Below are 19,432 nucleotides of genomic sequence, written 5' to 3' on the forward strand. Positions count from 1 at the left end.
TCATAATTGTGGAAGAATACCGGTTTCGTGACGCAACAACATCGACAGATGAAAGAGGTTTTTACATAATGTTGAACTGGCTTTGTTGTCGTTGATCGAACATCGCCTTAACTTTTTATACATTTCCCCATTGACTCGATTCTTTTCGTTCAACTCGATAAGAAAATTTATTCTACTATTCGTCGAATTATATAAAAATATATTTTCAAATATCGAAGATATTGATCATTTCACAACCTACCATTGCTGAGAATCGACTTCACTGGTCCCTCTTCGTCCATCCCCTGAAGAGAAACATTTTTCTTAGTTGCATTTAATTTGCTCCTGGCTGCTCGAACCATCAACTCGTCCTGCCCTTTGGTTTTCTTCAATTCGATAGTGAAATCACCAACAACATCAGCTGCAAATCATGACAAAGTGTTATTTCAAAAGAAAAAAGAGGGAATATTCAATCAATCAATGGTATCAATCGATCAATGAATATACTTACAGAAATTCCCATTGAACTGTCCCCTTCCTCTTACCAATTCCTGTCCAACCTTTCCCATCAATTGGTAATCGGATTTCACGCGAAGCAACGGTACCCTGATTTTCACGATCACGTGCATCACATCGTCCTTGAAAAAAATATGGATAATAGAGATAATAAGAGGAAAATAATAATAACGATAAAAGAAAAAGGAAATCATTGAGCATAAAAATAATTAAAAAAAAAAAAAAAAAAGAAGGATGATCGCTCACATCAGTGTCGTTCCCTCCATGAGCACGTTTCTGTCTTCTCCCTTGGCCAATTTTCTGCCCCTCAGGATCCATCCCGCCATAATGATAAACCAACTGCATACCTTCCTCGAAGTATCCCTGCCTCTCCTGATAATCTCTCGCGTATCTCGACAATCCATCCAACCTCTTCGCCTCTATGCCCGCCTTAACGGCGTCGTTCCTCTTCGTCAACGATTCCCCCTCGGTACAGTTGCGACTAATAACTCGTTTATTCTCCAGGATATCCTGTTTACATAAGCCTTACGTGAATCGAGGTTATAAGACGAATTTCTTAAGAGGAGACACTCAAGCGAATGTTTATATAATCGTAATAGATGGAAGCTCGTTCAGAAAATTCCAAGAATTTTTACATTTTTTTCATTTTACGTGAAAAAATACCTTTGCTTCACCGTTCACTCCAAACACTCTGGCACTCCCCTTAGACTCTATTCTCCCGTTTCCAAAGCGTTTCACGCCGCCATTACGCTCCCCGTCCGCGTAAACTATGTCGATGTAGCCCGGTTTATCCTCCAATTTCATCCTCGATTGAAACGTCTGTTCCCTGCCGATTCCAGGGACGAACTTGTGACCCTTGGCCACGCTCTCTACATTCTCTGACGCCATAGTCTCAACATCTTCCCCCCTTCTGCCGCTCTTCTCCCTTCTCTCGTCCTCTCGTCTCTCAACCCCGCCTCCCTGGATCTCCTTCTGATCGTAGTTTCTCGGGTTCAATCCAGAATTCATCGCGCTCATCGCGTAAATCATCTGCAAGTCGGAAGGATACCTCAAGTTCTCGATGATACGAGCGGTCTCCGACTTGGAGAGGACTTTGGCGCCCTCCATGTTGAAGGTGGGAGCAGGTTGACGGAGCAGGAATTTGGATGGCGGCTCGTTGATGGCAGGCGACCTCATCTTCTCCGCCTGAATCCTCATCAGGAAGGGATCGTACATTCTCAGTCTCTCGAAACGGCTCTCCTCCTCCCTCGAACCTGTCGCGGATTTATTTATCTTTTGATTGGCGGCAGAGACTATCGCCTCGAAGCTCTCGTTCTGCCCCTTCGGCTCCTTGATCAACGTGTGGAACCTGTATCTGATCGAGTCCAAGTCTCTGAGATCGCTGTAGCTCACGTAACCGGCCTCCAATTCGCTCAGGTTCGATTTCAAACGGCCTCGAGCTATGTGGATGCTGTCCAAGCTGGACTCGTTCAGCCCAGTTATCTCCACGTTGCGAAGAATAATTCTGTAACTGGTGTTGCCTTCCGATTGGTCCACTTTGATCGTAGGAACCCTCAACGGGTCCAACTTCCCCGTCTTCGAGAATCCGCCTGACAGAAGCTTGGCCCACAACTGTTGAGACATTTCTAACAGAGTTCCCTGACAGTTTGCCAAACTCGCCAATGTTAGAGCAAGGAATATCGTCTTCATCATTGTGTCTATTTGTTTTTTTTGCTGTTTTTGAATGTCTTCAGAAACCAGAAAACTTCTCTGTCCCTTCTTTCTTCCCCCAGAATCAATTATTTCACACTTCTTAATTATTTTCAAAGTTTAAAAGAGATGGATCAAAGATCTTTATAACCTCTTTCTTCAAAATCACATCCTCCTTTTTGAAAACACTTTGAAGAACCAAAGGAATCGAATTCTTCGAATTCGACTTCGAATTCCAAAGGAATCCTCTAATCCTCAGCCTTGATCTGCCAAACGTAATCAGGCTTGATCACCAAGAGGACGATAACTGCTACCACGACGAAGACGAGAAGAGAGCAGATCAGGATGGCGCGTATCAACACTTTTATTCCCGGCCCGACGACGACTCGTTCCTCCTCCAGCTCTTCTTCGATCAATCAATCGACGATCCACTAACTTACTTCTTACCAACCATCGCACACCTTCTGTTTCCCCCTCGTGCAAAAACGAGTCGACGATGCACCCGCGCCACCTTTTTATATCGTTTCGTGGAAGGGCATCCGGGGATCTGGGCCATGGACCAATCTTCACTCTTGTTCCCGTTTAAGTAGATCCTTCTTCTCAGTTTCTCCCATCTTGCGTTTCTGCTCCCGTTGCGAGGAACCGTGTATACGGGGGCAAGGTCCTTCCTTCCGACCTTAAGTGGAAGATGTAATGGCGGATCGTGGCGGGTCAGAAGAGGCCGCAAATAGCTATCGAAGCTATGTTCGATCCATGTTACGCAATTCACCTTGCTCTTAAATGTACGTACGAGGTATGGTGACATTTTTTTCTTTTTTTTTTTTTTTTTTCGTTTTGCGGTTAATAGGTTTCGTTGTTTGGTACGGGGATGATGCTTGGTTGTAAAGCTCGATGGAGGTTGAGCTTGAAATCGAAGGTCTATCGAGGAGAAGGTTCGTTATAATTTTGATCTTATTTTTTGCTTAAAGTGAGCAGTAATTTGGTTAATCGAAGCTGATTAATTTTTAATGAGTAATGATTGTTTTTTTTTTCGTTTTGCGGTTAATAATAATAATAGATTTCGTTGTTTGGTACAGGGATGATGCTTGGTTGTAAAGCTCGATGGAGGTTGAGCTTGACATCGAAGGTCTATCGAGGAGAAGGTTCATTGTAATTTTGATCTTATTTTTTGCTTAAAGTGAGCAGTAATTTGGTTAATCGAAGCTGATTAATTTTTAATGAGTAATGATTGTTTTTTTTTTTTTCGTTTTGCGGTTAATAGGTTTCGTTGTTTGGTACGGGGATGATGTTTGGTTGTAAAGCTCGATGGAGGTTGAGCTTGACATCGAAGGTCTATCGAGGAGAAGGTTCATTGTAATTTTGATCTTATTTTTTGCTTAAAGTGAGCAGTAATTTGGTTAATCGAAGCTGATTAATTTTTAATGTGTAATGATTGTTTTTTTTTTTTTTAGTCACAATATAAGAAACAATTCATTAAAAAATAGTGATCGGTTATTTTGTCGCTTCCTCGAGGTTTAATTTGCAAGGGGATTCAATCGGCACGAAGGTGCAATAAAAATCGATACGAGAGACAAATGTTGGAACGTTGAATTGCGTGATCCGTAAAAGGAATTGCGAATGCAATAGAAACGGAGGTGTCAGCGAAATTGCTAATCGATGCCACGTTCCATCATTTTCGACGCCACGCGAAATTATTCCGCGATCGAGCCTCGCCGTGGCAACAACCATGCTCCTCCACGTCTATCTCTTCGCGATATTTTTCGCGACAAGTTGCTCGGCCATCGCCATTCCATCGCCCATCCCAGAAATACGTAAGTAGTTCGTAATTGTAATTGAAAAAAAGAAAATATATATACATTTATTTTTATCTTAATATCTGACGTGTTATGTTTAATTATTTTTTTATTCGCATTCGAGATATTACAGTATATTTAAGTTTATTTAAAAAATACACCCAGTATATAGTGTTAATAGCATCAATCTGGAACACTTGCATTTCAATCGATGATGAATCGTAGAGAAAATCATGTGGAAAGAATCGAGGTCTAACTTGATAAATTCTGGACAAGGTTAACTATAGAGAGAACATAATGCTCGGGTTTATTTTTAACTGTTCTTTTTTTTTTTTATTTATTTATAATTAATCGACGAATTTTTATATCTATTGCAATTCAAATTATTCTCCTCCAATAAAGTGTGATTCACAGGATTATTAAATTTTTACATACACAGAAAATTATTAGACGAATTTTTATACCTAATTGTGTGCAATTCAAATTATTCTCCTCCAATAAAATGATTTACAGGATTAAATTTTTACATACACAGAAAATTAATAGACGAATTTTTATATCTATTGCAATTCAAATTATTCTCCTCCAATAAAGTGTGATTCACAGGATTATTAAATTTTTGCATACACAGAAAATCCAAATTAAATTAATAATTCCATGCAATTTTATTATACTTTCCTTAGCCTCGTTCTTGAAGATATGCCATCAAAGTGATCCGTACCTTAGCGACTGTATAAAGCAGAGTGTCAATTCCTTGAAACCGTATCTAAGAAAAGGTATACCGGCCCTTGGAATACCAAAGTGTGAACCCCTCCACTTGGACGAGATCGAGATCGATCAATCTTCCGGTCCGATCTATATCCGAGCGATCTACAACAACGTGTCCATATTTGGAGGAACTGATTTCGTACCTAAGAGTATCAGGTGAGTTCTTGTATACAAAAAAAAAATATGTTATCTGCATTTTTCTATATTTATATCTCGAATTACTCACATTCTCTTCGTAAAAAGGAAAATTTAATTTTTCTCGCACAATTAAAATAAATAAATAAATAAATCGAGATCTCTTGGAGGATTCGATAGTTTATGAAAATTCTTCGCGAAATCTTGAATGAAGCGCAAAGCGTGAGAAATCATTTTTCCATCAGACTCGACTTGGATAAAAACGTGATACGATTGAAACTCTTCATACCACGATTGGAGATGGTGTCGAATTACGTGATGGATGGTAGAATCATGATGCTATCGATCACGGGGAACGGGTTAGGACACGGAAACTTCACCGACATAGACGTGATTGTCACGATACAGATGGAGCGATATCTGAACGAGAGGACAGGCTCGATTCATCAGTCTGTCGACGATATTTATGTGGATTTCGAGATCGGCCACGCCACCGTGCACTTGGACAATTTGTTCGACGGTGACGAAATGTTGTCCGGAGCGATGAATCTTTTCCTCAACGATAATTGGAGCACGATTATCGCCGAGATTAGACCGAAGTTAGAGGAGACTATAGCGATGCTGATCATGAAATTCACGAACACCATTTTCTCCTTGTTCCCGGAAAATGTGTTGTTACCACCTTAGAAGTGATGTAATAGTTTATTTTTTTTTTGTTTTTGTTTTTTTTATATTATATCTAATGTTGAACGATTTTGTAAGATTTTATAAATTTTTGTATTTTATACTTGATTAATTGTATACAATATATTTTATAGTTTATACAATGTTTTGTATGCTTTTTCTTTTTTTTTTTTTTTTTTTATATTATATCTAATGTTGAACGATTTTGTAAGATTTTATAAATTTTTGTATTTTATACTTGATTAATCGTATACAATATATTTTATAGTTTGTACAATGTTTTGTATGCTTTTTCTGTTCTTTTTTTTTTTGTTTATATTGTATCCAACATTGTTAATCGATTTTGCAAGATTTTATAAATTTTTGTATTTTATACTTGATTAATTGTATACAATGTATTTTATAGTTTGTACAATGTTTTGTATACTTTTTCTGTTCTTTTTTTTTTTTGTTTATATTACATCTAACGTTGAACGATTTTGTAAGATTTTATAAATTTTTGTATTTTATACTTGATTAATCGTATACAATATATTTTATAGTTTGTACAATGTTTTGTATGCTTTTTCTGTTCTTTTTTTTTTTGTTTATATTGTATCCAACGTTGTTAATCGATTTTGTAAGATTTTATAAATTTTTGTATTTTATACTTGATTAATTGTATACAATATATTTTATAGTTTATACAATGTTTTGTATGCTTTATATTTGTTCGAGAAGGAGAAAAGCGAATATTAAAATTCAGGTTTTTCTTTTCTTCTTTTCGATCTCAATAAGCGAAACGTTCTTCGCTTTAAGTATATTATATGTATGTGGTAGAAATTCTTAACAAATCATAGAGGGCGTAAGAGACACTCTTTTCTCGATGTCGGTATTTCAGAGCATGGAACAAGTTCCATGAAATATCTAGATACTTTTACACTTCGTCCATGATGTAACGCCTTAAAGATGGAAGAGGATAACTCGCGAGGCAAATGTGCAAGGCGTGGAACGGTATTGCAGGCGTCAGGTATAAAATCGCGAATATCAACTTATGCGTGATTAACTCTTCAAACAGAGTTTTGAATTTCAGAGTTTGAAACAAGGAATGGCCAAACCTGTTTTCCCATAATGGAGAAACTGGTCCACATTTGAAATTAATATTTTTCAATTCTCCTTGAAGAACCTGTTCTTCCTTCTTTTTTTTTTTTTATTTTTTATTAAGTTTATTTTTTATTAAGTTTGTAAAAAAGTCGGAATTAGGAAGTCGTGTAAAAATTATAAAAATAGAAGGTTGGACAAATATCGATTTCGACACACCTTTTTTTTTTCTTTTCTTTTTTTTTTTTTTTTTTTTAATGAGTTATAAATTGGGCAACAGCGACAAGTTCTTTCGGAATTTCTTTAAACGATGTGAAATGTTTGAAAGTTTCAAGGTGTTCAAACAAATGGCTGAATCATTAAAACCGGAATGGGTGGAAACACACGCAAACACACGCACACGTGTAACATTAATTCAACAATCATAAAGGATGGTATTCAATATTAGTAACAAATATTTAAACTGTAATTAATGACAATTATAATTAATAATTCTAAATATTTAAAAAAAAATAAATTTTAAAGAAATATCTGGCTGGATACGATGATTGAAAAGATAATGATAACGAACTTTTATATCATAAAATTAGATTGAATCGAATAAATATAAAATGTTAATTTTCAAATCATGTGAGACAAATCATTATTTCTTTTTAGATCTTCATTCGTTTCATCGGACAAATATATATTCGTCATAGAAATGGGAGGTCAATTGTAAAAAATACAGCTTTCCTCATCGCTCATTTCCGAGTAATTTGTCTTGTATGCGGTGCACGATCCTTATCAAGGACCAATTCGAAAAGACAATAACGCATTACACATTCATGGCCGGCTGTGCATTACCACTGGACAGGCAATCGCGAAACTTATTGTTATTAACTATTAATAACTCCTGACGGAAGTTTAAAAATAATTATAACATTTTTTTTTAATATCAACAAGTTAAACAAACTCGTCAACAATTTCGTTCCAATTTATTCTCATAAATAATTCAGATATCATTGCAGATATCGATATCTTTTTCCAATTATTCTTCTATTTCTTCTCTTCTCTTCGTCTTCGAATGGAATTTCAGAAAAAAATCCGAGAATGAAAAATTCAGTTAATCTAGAATTTCCTATCCTCCCATTTCAAAGAGCAAAGCGTACATTTACTTGGACAATTGACATTAAACAAACAAACGATTTTATTTCTCCGCTTGCCAGTCAACCGGATTCTTTCGTCACACATGAAAATCCGGGAAACAATGGCGTGGAACGAAAATGAAATCGCGCGGCGAGGAGCGTGAAACGAGCCGTTTCGCAATCGGTTGTCGGTCGAATTAATGTTATTAAAAAAACGCTAGCAATAGAGGCTGGCAGGTAAGAGGATGGATGTAGAGCTCTCGCAATGATCGGGCAGAAGCTCGATTGCGCAAATGAGTGCTATTCATTTGGCGCATGTACACACCGCGTACATTTTTCTCGGGCCCCATTATCTATCCATCTGTTCAACCACGATTCGTTGCGCAATGATGGACACTGGAAATTAAATGTCGCCTCTGAACAGGTGGATTACCATTGCGAAATTGCGAACGATCATTGTGATCCTCAAATAGGTTGGCGTAGGTCTGAAATGGAAAATATCGTTGCGAAACGAAAACCGACTTCCTTCATTTTATTAGATCGAACAGTGATCGATTTCTCTCTCTCTCTCTCTTTCTTTTTTTTAAATGATAAATCAAAAAGTGATACTCTAAAAATGTATTTTTTTTTCCTGTTAAATTTTTATTAAGAATTTATAATTGTAATAAAGAAAAATTATGGAACAATTTTTTAATCCAGTGATAGAAATTTAGTTAGAAATTTTTACAAATTTTGAATTACGAATAAAGGGAGAAAAATTGTTAAAAGTGTAATTAAGTTAAATTAAAGGAACAAATATTTTTATTATTTACACAAGAGAGATACAAAGAGAAGTAAGAAATAAAATAAGAATCTGGTATTAATTTTTCTAAAATTTGGAATTAATTTTGTTCTATTCCAAATTTTATTAATAATGGAATAGAAAAATTAGTGGCAAAACAAAGCGCATCGATATCACCCGTGTGAAATGGAAAGAAGAATCGGCGACGGCCGAATAGCAGTCCTCAGAGTAGGGGAATGCTTGCATATAAGACAGAATACGAAAGGAACGCGTGTTTAGTTTACAAGAATCGATCCACCTAGCCACCTTGATTCCTCATCTCGATTATAAATCTCGTGTGTATTCAAACTAACTAAGAGAAAAAAAATTTATTTTTAAACAAAATCTCCTCGATTTAAAAAAGAAAAAAAAAATATATATAAAAAAATAATTAAGTGAATTAGTGTACATTCATACAAATACACGGTGCAAATTAAATTTTGAGAATTAAAGAGGAAATAAATAAATAAACCGTCATTGGATATTTTAAATAGAATTTTTTTTAAAATTGAAAGTTGTTAAATCCTTATGTTCTATCGAAAAGATCGGATTTGAAAAAAAATTTGAGAACACGTTCCAAGACTCTTCGATTGTCCAACATCATTTTTAATCCCCATTGGTGGACCTCGTCCGAGGTCGAAGCCCTCCAACATGCTGCCGCAACGAAGGATAACGATCTGTGCGGTGATTTTTGGACTGTTCTGTATCGGCGAATCACCGGTGTCCTGTGATAAGGAACAAAGCAGGAACGCAGCATTGAACGAGCCCGACTTCGAAATTCGTAAGCCAATCCAAGTGCCATTTTCATACTTTCATGTGATCTGAATCTGTGCTTATCTTTATTCCTATTATCCATTATCGTGCTTATTAAATGATAATCTGTCATTGAATTGTGTATTAAAAAAATAAGGAAAAAAAAAAAAGAAATAGAAAAAGAAAAATGTTAAGAAGTTGATAAACCGTTACGCAATCACTTTCCATTAGTTTGGAATGACAATCGATAACTGTATTAACTGTCAAATGTGGATAATTAATAATGGTAGTATGTAATTAAAAAAGAAAATAGAAAAATATTTGAAAGTCGATAACAGGCAGGCAACTTTCACGGGAACAACAGGTGACAACAGTGAAAGAATAATAATTATTTTAATTATTAATAATACAAAAAAAAAAAGAAATAAATGAAGAATAATGCTCTTCCAAGAAGTTAATACAGAGTTCCAGTTACGCAACAACTTTCCACAGTTCGATAAACCGAGGTGATGATTTGAACAACAATTGACAACTCGTGTCCAGGGAAAGAAAAACGTTTATCGAGTTATCTCATTACTCGATTCAAAAGAATTTCACATTGATTGTCGGGAGAGCAAATATTAGAATAGATATACAGTTTTTCTTCTTTTATATACGCGTCGGAATAATACGTGTCGCACGCACGTACGTGGAACCGGGAACAGAATGAAACGAAATAGTATTACGAGCGAGTAATTATTCCTCGTATTTTCCTTTTACGATCATTGAGCGTATCAGAGCCTTTCTCTTCACACGAGGAGAGGAACAGTGGGAAACGATTGTATCGCGGAAGCATTGGTGTTGCATTGCACCAGTTTCTCCTCCCGTGGTGACAAACCGGCTGACAATTTGGAGCGTAACTTTGACCAAGTGTTCCATTTTCTTCTTCCTTTTCGATATTTATTTTCAAAAAGAATTGGCGAAAATTAATCTCACCGATTATTCCTTTTCGATTGTTCCTTTCGAAAAGAATCGAGTTTTTCAAACTTTTCAAATTGTGGAAATTTCCAATTTTTCAGCTTAGATAATTAGGGTAAAGAATAATTATTTTTCTTTTTCCTTTTCGATATTTATTTTCAAAAAGAAATGGCGAAAATTAATCTCACCGATTATTCCTTTTCGATTGTTCCTTTCGAAAAGAATCGAGTTTTTCAAACTTTTCAAATTGTGGAAATTTCCAATTCTTCAGCTTAGATAATTAGGGTAAAGAATAATTATTTTTCTTTTTCCTTTTCGATATTTATTTTCAAAAAGAAATGACGAAAATTAATCTCACCGATTATTCCTTTTCGATTGTTCCTTTCGAAAAGAATCGAGTTTTTCAAACTTTTCAAATTGTGGAAATTTCCAATTCTTCAAATTAGCTAGATAACTAGGATAAAGGATAATTATTTTATTTATTATTAATTGTTATTTTCTTTCCTTTTGGAAATTGTAAAGATTGAGATTTTTGAGCGAGATTTTATCAAATGTTTTTCTCTTTGCTTTTAAAAATTAGAGATTCTCGAAAATAAAATTTTTCTGACTGAAACAACAGTTGGTTAAATTTTAGAAAATTTTTGGAAAAGATGAAAATGTAATGGAAATTGAGTTTTTCGACATTTTCTTCGACGTTTTCTTGCTTTCTCTTTCTTCGTACGAACGGAAGCAAGGAAATTGGTGGATAATTTATCCATAGGAATGATCATAAATTTTTTTGAACATCATCATTGTTTCGAATTCTCAAACTCGTTGCAATTATAATAAACTCCTGCTCGTTAAATTTGCAAGGCAGATTACTTGTGTCTTTGATTTGTAAATTAAAAAAATTACCATGTAAAATATTTTTCAAGTAGTTGAAACGCTTAAAAATATTAATACCTCCATTTTTAGATTCCAAAAATCCTCTTCTAATCTCAGATCGACTTCCTATTCGAGCTCAAAATTTAATAAAAAAACAAACCTTATTCACTTACACTTCTTCGAAGTAGAGATCTGAGAGAGAAAAGAAGAAGATCACCAGAAAAAAAAGAATTTATCATCATCCTTCTTCCGTCGAGAAATTAACAAAAGCGCATCCAATCATCGAGAGCAAAAAAAAAAAAATTCAAACTCCTCAAATTTCGAGCTCCATTTATCTATACAACTTAAAAATCTCATAGGATGCCTATGACAAGCAGCATGGAGAATCTCGAAGGTTATGTCAGAGATCACGAAGAAAATTCTCACTCGAAATTTCGAGGCTCGTCATTTATTAAGCACGAAAGGAAAATCCAACGCAACGTTATGGTTATGGCGTTGGTTGAACGTAATGGTAGCATGGCGTAACGACTCTCGATGGCGTGGCGAAGGTTATGTCAGAGATTGCATAACCGCAGGCCCGTAAGGATCGGTAATCGAGCGGAGAAAGTAGCGGCCTGGCCGATGTTTGGAGCTGGTCTCTACGGCTGGTATCCTCGACACGCTCGTCTTCGCATGATTCCCCGAGAGTGAAAGCGTAAACGCTTAAACCGGAACGGTGCATCGAACGGTCCAGATTCTTTCGTTGGTCATGGACCTTGCAACGGCCACTGTGTCCATGATGACCATGATAGAGATGATAGAGATGAAATTGAAATTATGAAGTTTTTATTTTAAACTCATGGTAATTGTAAGGTGAAGGTATATTAATGGTGGTGTATATTTTGAATGGGGTGAAACTTTTTAGAAAAATTTTATCAGTGATTTTTAACGTGTTAAAATTAGTTTGAATATGGTTAGAATTGGGATTAATTTTATGGTTAGAATTGGGATTAATTTTAATGTAGATCAGGTGTGTTATGATAATGATAGTAGAACAAGATTTATATTGTAAGTAAGATGAAATTTATTTAGAAAAGTTGTATCAGTGGTTTTGAGTATGAATATTGATTGAAGTTAGTTAGAATTAATTTGAATATAGAAATAGAGCTGTGCAAGTGTTATGATTAATGGGATGCATATTGAAAATTCAATTTTTGAGATAAAGTTTTTCTTTCGAAAAGTTTTATCACTAATTGTATAACTGTTAGAATAGAAATTAAATTTGAATACAGTGTGCTTTTGTAAAGGTTAGTTAAAGGTTACTTAAAGGTTTTGTAAAGGTTAGTATATTTTATCAAATAGTTAGTTAATTGGCATATACGTTAACGTTATATTAACGATGGAATAAAGTACATTGCAACTAGGATTTAAATAAAAAATTTCTTTAGAGGAATTTTATTAATAAATAATGTATATGTTAGGATTGAAACTCGAATATAAATACAGGATGGCTCAATGGTGTAAGCATGTACGTTAAAGATAGATCTATGAAATTGACAATCAATTTCTTCAACTATCAATTGGGTAATTGTAAAACCAGGTGTTATTTGTTTATTGATCAGAGGAATGATCGAAGCTATTATGGTTTGATGTATGATTTTAAAGTTGCGTGGGCAGCCATGGTATGCATTTTTCTCTCTGTATTAGATTAGACGTGGAAAGTTTAAGTGTTAGTTTCACTTTTGCCAGATCTACAGCTGATCCTAGACTAAACTGAACCTAACTTGAACTGAAAATATATATTTGCTATAAATCTAATTTGATAATCTAATAATGAAAATAAAAGATTGAATCTGAACTCTAATTAAAGTATTCTTAATCCTTATTATTTATTTTCAGCATTCAACTTTTGATTTCAATAATTATCTTTCAGTAATTAATATTGTAACTTTGCAAATTAATAGTTAATAATCAATAGTAGTTAAACGGTGCTTCAATCAGAATTGGAATCTTTTTTTTTTTTTTTATTCATCCACAAAAGAATTTTAAATAATGACAACAAATTTCCATATAAATTAATCCCTATGTTAATATCCATTTAAAGCTAAAATGCATATTTAACGATTTCTCTTAAGTGTTTAACAACAACAGAGATATAATAACAACACTGTGCTGCATTCACGACACTACACGCATTCAAATCACTTGTAAATTCGATTCCGCATATTTTTATACACGTTATTATTATCGTTCCTCTTAATCATTTCTCTTTTCCAATCTGTGTGTTTCTCACACTATCGTCATTTCTAATTTTTCACGTAATATTTTTTTAATATCATTATCACACACTCTTGCATCAATCTCAGTATTAAGTTGTAATTGTTCAACAAATTGGAAACGATAGAGAGAAAAAAAAAGTGTATATAAAAAAAAAGTATATACAGTAGAGAAAATTATAAGTTATAACAATTATAAATAATGATTGTTAATGATTTATAGCTCAAAGTTTCGAGCCATTGTGCACTATCGTCTATTATTATAGCAATCCATCAATCATTCTACAAGCTGCGAGCAAGAAAACCGTGTTGCGTCAAACAATGAAAAAAAAAAAAGAAAAGAAAAGAAACATTTAAAAGTAATGACTCGTATTAAAATTTAAACGAGTTTCAAATAAAATGATAAAATAACTTTATAGCCTAATGATTTATACATTAACAAGCTGATCGTTTCGATCGAGGAGTGAAGAAAAAAAGAGAAAGAGAGAGAGAGAGAGATAATAAATTCCAAAAATTAAAATAAGTTTTTCGTTATCCCTTCGTAACGCGGGGAAAAAGAAAGTAGAGAAAATTATGCGTCGTAAATTTTCTTCGCTGATGTAACAACGCAGGGTATGATGAATAGTAAGAAGTTTTTATTTATAAAGTTTTAAGGAATTCTGTGTTGTATAAATTGTGACTCGCGTCCGAGGGAAATTGCTCTGCAATGAAATGAAAAGAAAAATTCGAATAGAGGAAGTCGTTTCTGGATAAACGTTTATGATTTCTTTTCTTCCTTTTTTTCTTTTTTTTTTTTTTGTGATCTATGTAACTTGAAAATATTCGTTCATTCGTTGGATTGAGTAATAACTTTGTTTCCTAGTTTTTTTTTTTTATAAATTATATTCTTGTGTTTGTAATTGTATTAACATTATGTCATTGATATTGAATGAGATTGAAATTTTGGCACATTTTATAAATATAATCATATTTGATTTTGATTTGGCTCGAAAATGTTATAACAGAGATTTATTATTCGCTCTAATATCTAGAAAATTAATATTTCAGAAAGTCTTCCATGTGAAAAATTTCTTCGTGTTCTCAAATCAGGATCAAGAATCAATTCTGAGGAACGTTTCGATGATTCTTGATGAATTGAATTGTGTGTCAAGTTCGAATGTTTTGCATTTTCATGAAAAAATGAACAAATAAAACAGTCTCTGAGATCAATTATGTGTGAATACACACATAACAAAGAAACTAGTAGAAATTTCTTTCAACTCCAAGCAAAATATTTGAAAAGGAATTAATTAGACATTAGAGCAAAATATCTTTTTGATAATTTTAACATATTTAACATTTACACGATTATTTTATAATTTAATCCATGTTGAGAGTTGACGAGGAAGGATAAAATAACCGAGAAATTGGATAAATTTTCTCAAGACACATTCCGGAAGTGATTGCATAAAGGTAGAAGAAGTAGAAAGATGCGTATAAATAAAATATAACAGAAAATTTCACGCTCCGTTCTATAGCGTAAAATTTGACATTCTGCTCTTTCAAAATTTTCTACTTTTTCACAGCTGAGTACATATTACCCTGCAGTAGGTCAGATCCCAAGATAGACGTGTGCTTTCAGAATACATTGAATCATCTGCAGCCATATTTATTGAAGGGTGAGTAAACATTTTAAGAATACTCTTAACCTAACTTTCAATATAATTAATTTATTATTATTCTTGTATCACAAAATACTATTTAAATATTATACTTTAAAAAATAATATTTAACATACAAAATTTAGATTGTACTCGTTGAAAGGAAAGATGATACGAATTTGAAGTGATTCTATTGTCTAAAAAAAAAAAAAAAAAAGAATAAACACAATATGAAATGAAGATATATTACGTAATAAGCTCTCGAAATCAGTAGGTCTTAACGTTTATATAAGGTGCAATCAGTGTAATTTCGTTTTACTTGAGTTACTTTATATAAATTAAAAGATACTTGCTTCGTTTCTCGCATTTATTTCGAAATTTACATCACACATATTTATATGAAAATAAAACACGAATCATATATATGTAAATATTAAATCTTATTGAGATTGCTTCATGCTTTCCTGATCTTTATTTCTCTTAAATTTCTGGATTAAAATTCCACGTCATCAATTACGTTTGCCAATTAGGTATTTCTGAATTGGACTTGCCCCCAATCGAACCGCTGATCATCCCCGAACTGGGAATGGAGAACGGCCAAGGGGCTGTTCGCGTCAGGGCATTGTTCTCCAATATCACGGTCATAGGGGCTGGAAATTACTCGTTAACGAAGTCACGAGTCGACCTGAAAACTTACAGGCTTGACGTTCATTTGGCGTTCCCGAAGATCGAACTTCAAGGCCGTTACGAGGTCGTGGGAAACGTGTTGCTCTTCCCCATTCAGAGCCATGGCGAATTTTGGGCCCTTTTCGGTGAGCCGATTATATATCATCTTTTCTTCGTTTATCAAATAAGCTTCTTAAGCTTCTATAGATATTAATCAGAAATATCTTTTGAACAATATTCGATATAATTATTAAATATTTTAATTTATATTGACAAATTTACTATAAAATATTCATGGTTGATCGAAGAGGGATTGAAAATTTTTAAAAAATTGATCCCTTAGCAATCGAGATCATAGAAGTAAATTCTTTATAGAAGTAAAGTATTCATGGTTAATCGAAGAAGAATTGAAAATTTTCATTTAAAAAAAATTGATCAATCCCTTAGCAATCGAGATCATAGAAGTAAATTCTTCATAGAAGTAAGGTATTTATAGTTAATCGAAGAAGAATTGAAAATTTTCATTTAAAAAAATTGATCAATCTCTTAGCAATCGAGATCATAGAAATAAATTCTTCGTTTATGAAAATAAGCTTCTTAAGCTTCTATACATATTAATCAGAACAAAATATCTTTTGAAAAACATTCGATATAATTATTAAATATTTTAATTTATATTGACAAATCTACTATAAGATATTCATGCTTGATTGAAGAGGGATTGAAAATTTAAAAAAAATTGATCAATCCCTTAGCAATCGAGATCATAGAAGTAAATTTTTCATAGAAGTAAGGTATTCATAGTTAATAGATAGAGATCATAGAATTAAATTCTTCATTTATGAAACAAGTTTCTTATATATTAATCAGAACAAATGAAATATCTTTTGAATAACATATTTCGTACAATTATTAAATATTTTAATTTATATTGACAAATCAACTATAAGGTATTCATGGTTGATCGAAGAAGAATTGAAAATTTTCATTTAAAAAAATTGATCAATCTCTTAGCAATCGAGATCATAGAAATAAATTCTTCGTTTATGAAAATAAGTTTCTTAAGCTTCTATAGATATTAATCAGAACAAAAGAAATATCTTTTGAACAACATATTCAATATAATTATTAAATATTTTAATTTATATTGATAAATCTACTATAAAGTATTCATGGTTGATTGAAGAGGAATTGAAAATTTTAAAAAAATTGATCAATCCCTTAGCAATCGAGATCATAGAAATAAATTCTTCGTTTATGAAACAAGCTTCTTAAGCTTCTATAGATATTAATCAGAACAAACAAAATATCTTTTGAACAACATATTCAATATAATTATTAAATATTTTAATTTATATTGACAAATTTACTATAAAGTATTCATGGTTGATTGAAGAGAGATTGAAAATTTTAAAAAAATTGATCAATCCCTGTAAATTTATTTAAATTTTACACTTGTGCGTCTTTTTTATTGGTCTTCGAAATAATTTCATTCAAATGAGAATGAGTTTTCTTTTCCAAAATTTTCTTTCTCCGAAAAAAAAAAAAGAACATTATATCCACGGCGATGTAATTTGAAAAAAAAAAATAGGAAAAATCGGGGAGGAAAAAAGGAAAGAAAGAAAGAAAACGATGGAATTGCAGGTGACGTGCAGGCGGTCGCCCGTATCCAGGGCGCGGAGGAGATCCGCGACGGGGTTCGTTACTTGAAAGTGGTGCGGATGCTGGTCGATTTCGGTCTTGGCCGCGCCCGTTTCCGGGTGGTCGATCAATTGAACGGCGACAACGTGATCGGCCAAGCGATGAACCAGTTCCTCAACCAGAACGCGAAGGAGATCATCGAGGAGATGAGACCGGCGGCGAGCGCCAGTATCGCGAAACACTTTAAGAATTTCCTTGGCAAGGCTTTGAACAAGGTCCCGTTGAAAGTTTGGCTTCGCGACACGTAGCTCTCTTCTCTTTTCTTCCGAGAACCATCACTTCTTTTCTTTCTTTTTTTTTTTTTTCTTTTTTTAATTTCATTATTCTGAAACGATCGATGAAAGGTTCGAAGAAAGGTGAGAAAAGGATCGATGGATCTTGATGGACAGATTGTTTTGACGATATCAAAGTGTGCACGATGTGGATCGAAGAAGAAGAAGAAGAAGATATTAATAAATTTATCGTTTTTTTTTTTTAAGGATTTATACGAATCGAGGTAATGTTTCGAGTGAAGTTGTTTTTGGTTGTTTGAACTTTGGTTGAAAGATAATTTTTTCTTTTTACTTGTTTTAAAAATGAAATTTTGGAAAGTTTCTCTTTCCTTAGGAAAGATTCCTTTCTATTCCTTTAATTTTTCTTTTTTTAATTTCGTTCTATTTATGATCTTTATAATTTTCAGGCAAATGAATCTCTATATTGTATCATTTTACGTATTTCAATAACAAGAAACAAGTGTCTAGCGTTATTGTAATTACTTATCGTTAATTTCAATTGCAACGCAGTGATCTTTCGTTTGCATTATCGATGATGTATGGCACATGCATCGTGCATTAAAGACAATTATTGCTAAAAATATATTCAATTTTGCAAATTTATTTCTTGCTCTTCGAGATTACACGTATAATTCTAATATAATTTAATTTTATCTTGTGATAATTTTTGCTTTTACATTTATCTCTAGAGAAAATGATTATTGTTGTTCAAATATTACATCGAATTTTAAGACAATCGTGAATTTTTATTTTCAAAGATATTTCTCCTTATCGAAATGTCAGATTAAACAGGGACGAGAAAGGAAAAATAAAAATATAATTCTATCTACGCACTTGAGTAAATAATTTTGTCACACTGCCTATCGAGAAATCTTTTCGAATAACGTGTGAAAAGTCGAGATAATATTCGATTTTCTGTGTACGATGTAACATTGTCTGCCAGGATTACGATTAGTTTCTTGTTTACAAAGGTACGTAACGACGATACACGGGATTAGTCATTATTGAAAACATTTATATTTTATGTTTTCATTATGATTCAAGTATCGTAGATCCATCATAGAAGATTTCATGCCTTAAATATACGTGTAATGACAAAATTTTAAATCTAGAATTCAATTGAAAATGAAATAAAGATGCCAGGATAGTTTCATACGTGTTTTAATCGTTCGTTTTTTATTAATTCCTTAACTGCAAGTCGAATGAAGAAGAAATTTTTTCCACTTTAAATATTCCAATGAATTAATGAGAAAAAAAGTTCTTGCACTTCGAAACAATCTTAGAATCATCAATCGTGCATTTTCCATGAATTAATAAAAAAAGTTCAAATCATCAACAATAAAAAATAAAATAAAATTTCTCACCACTTATATATAAATCAAATCACTCTCATTAATTGAAAATATTTAATTCCTCGTTTAATATTATCTTTCAACAACATTATATCAAAAATCAAAGTCCCTTTTGCGAATCTTCATAAACAAAAATCACATCACTTTCAAATCACTCGATCTTCACAAGCATAAGAATCGAACAAATCACTTCTTCTCAAAACGAGAAATCAAAATTCCATGAAATTTCGCTCGATCCATCCATCATACATTTCATCCACGAATCTTTATAACCAAAAATCACTTCTTCTCAAAACGAGAAATCAAAATTCCATGAAATTTCGCTCGATCCATCCATCATACATTTCATTCACGAATCTTTATAACGAAAAATCGAATGAATCA

The 19,432-nt window shown here is 33.0% G+C and overlaps 3 protein-coding genes across 3 annotated transcripts in view; 2 read left to right on the top strand and 1 right to left on the bottom strand.

Moving 5' to 3' along the window:
* Window positions 1–19,432, bottom strand: part of LOC100576902 — a 74,014-nt gene that overhangs the window by 1,729 nt on the left and 52,853 nt on the right. The window contains exons 2-5 of the mRNA XM_026442832.1: window positions 1,159–3,516; window positions 742–1,005; window positions 491–617; window positions 242–400 (exon numbers count right to left, since the gene is read on the bottom strand). Of these exons, the coding sequence (XP_026298617.1) occupies window positions 242–400; window positions 491–617; window positions 742–1,005; window positions 1,159–2,187 (1,579 nt within the window). The 5' untranslated portion in view covers window positions 2,188–3,516. The remainder of the gene's footprint in view (window positions 1–241; window positions 401–490; window positions 618–741; window positions 1,006–1,158; window positions 3,517–19,432) is intronic.
* On the top strand, window positions 3,523–5,661 carry LOC727021 (protein takeout). The gene is made up of 3 exons (XM_001122734.5): window positions 3,523–3,995; window positions 4,661–4,901; window positions 5,126–5,661. The coding sequence occupies exons 1-3, from the start codon at window positions 3,911–3,913 to the stop codon at window positions 5,565–5,567; spliced, it is 768 nt and encodes a 255-aa protein (XP_001122734.2). The 5' UTR covers window positions 3,523–3,910; the 3' UTR covers window positions 5,568–5,661.
* On the top strand, window positions 8,817–18,861 carry LOC727028. Its single transcript, XM_001122741.5, has 4 exons — window positions 8,817–9,369; window positions 14,983–15,075; window positions 15,588–15,869; window positions 17,368–18,861. The coding sequence occupies exons 1-4, from the start codon at window positions 9,240–9,242 to the stop codon at window positions 17,670–17,672; spliced, it is 810 nt and encodes a 269-aa protein (XP_001122741.2). The 5' UTR covers window positions 8,817–9,239; the 3' UTR covers window positions 17,673–18,861.

This window comes from Apis mellifera, linkage group LG9 (assembly GCF_003254395.2).
Source record: "Apis mellifera strain DH4 linkage group LG9, Amel_HAv3.1, whole genome shotgun sequence".
NCBI lineage: Eukaryota > Metazoa > Arthropoda > Insecta > Hymenoptera > Apidae > Apis > Apis mellifera.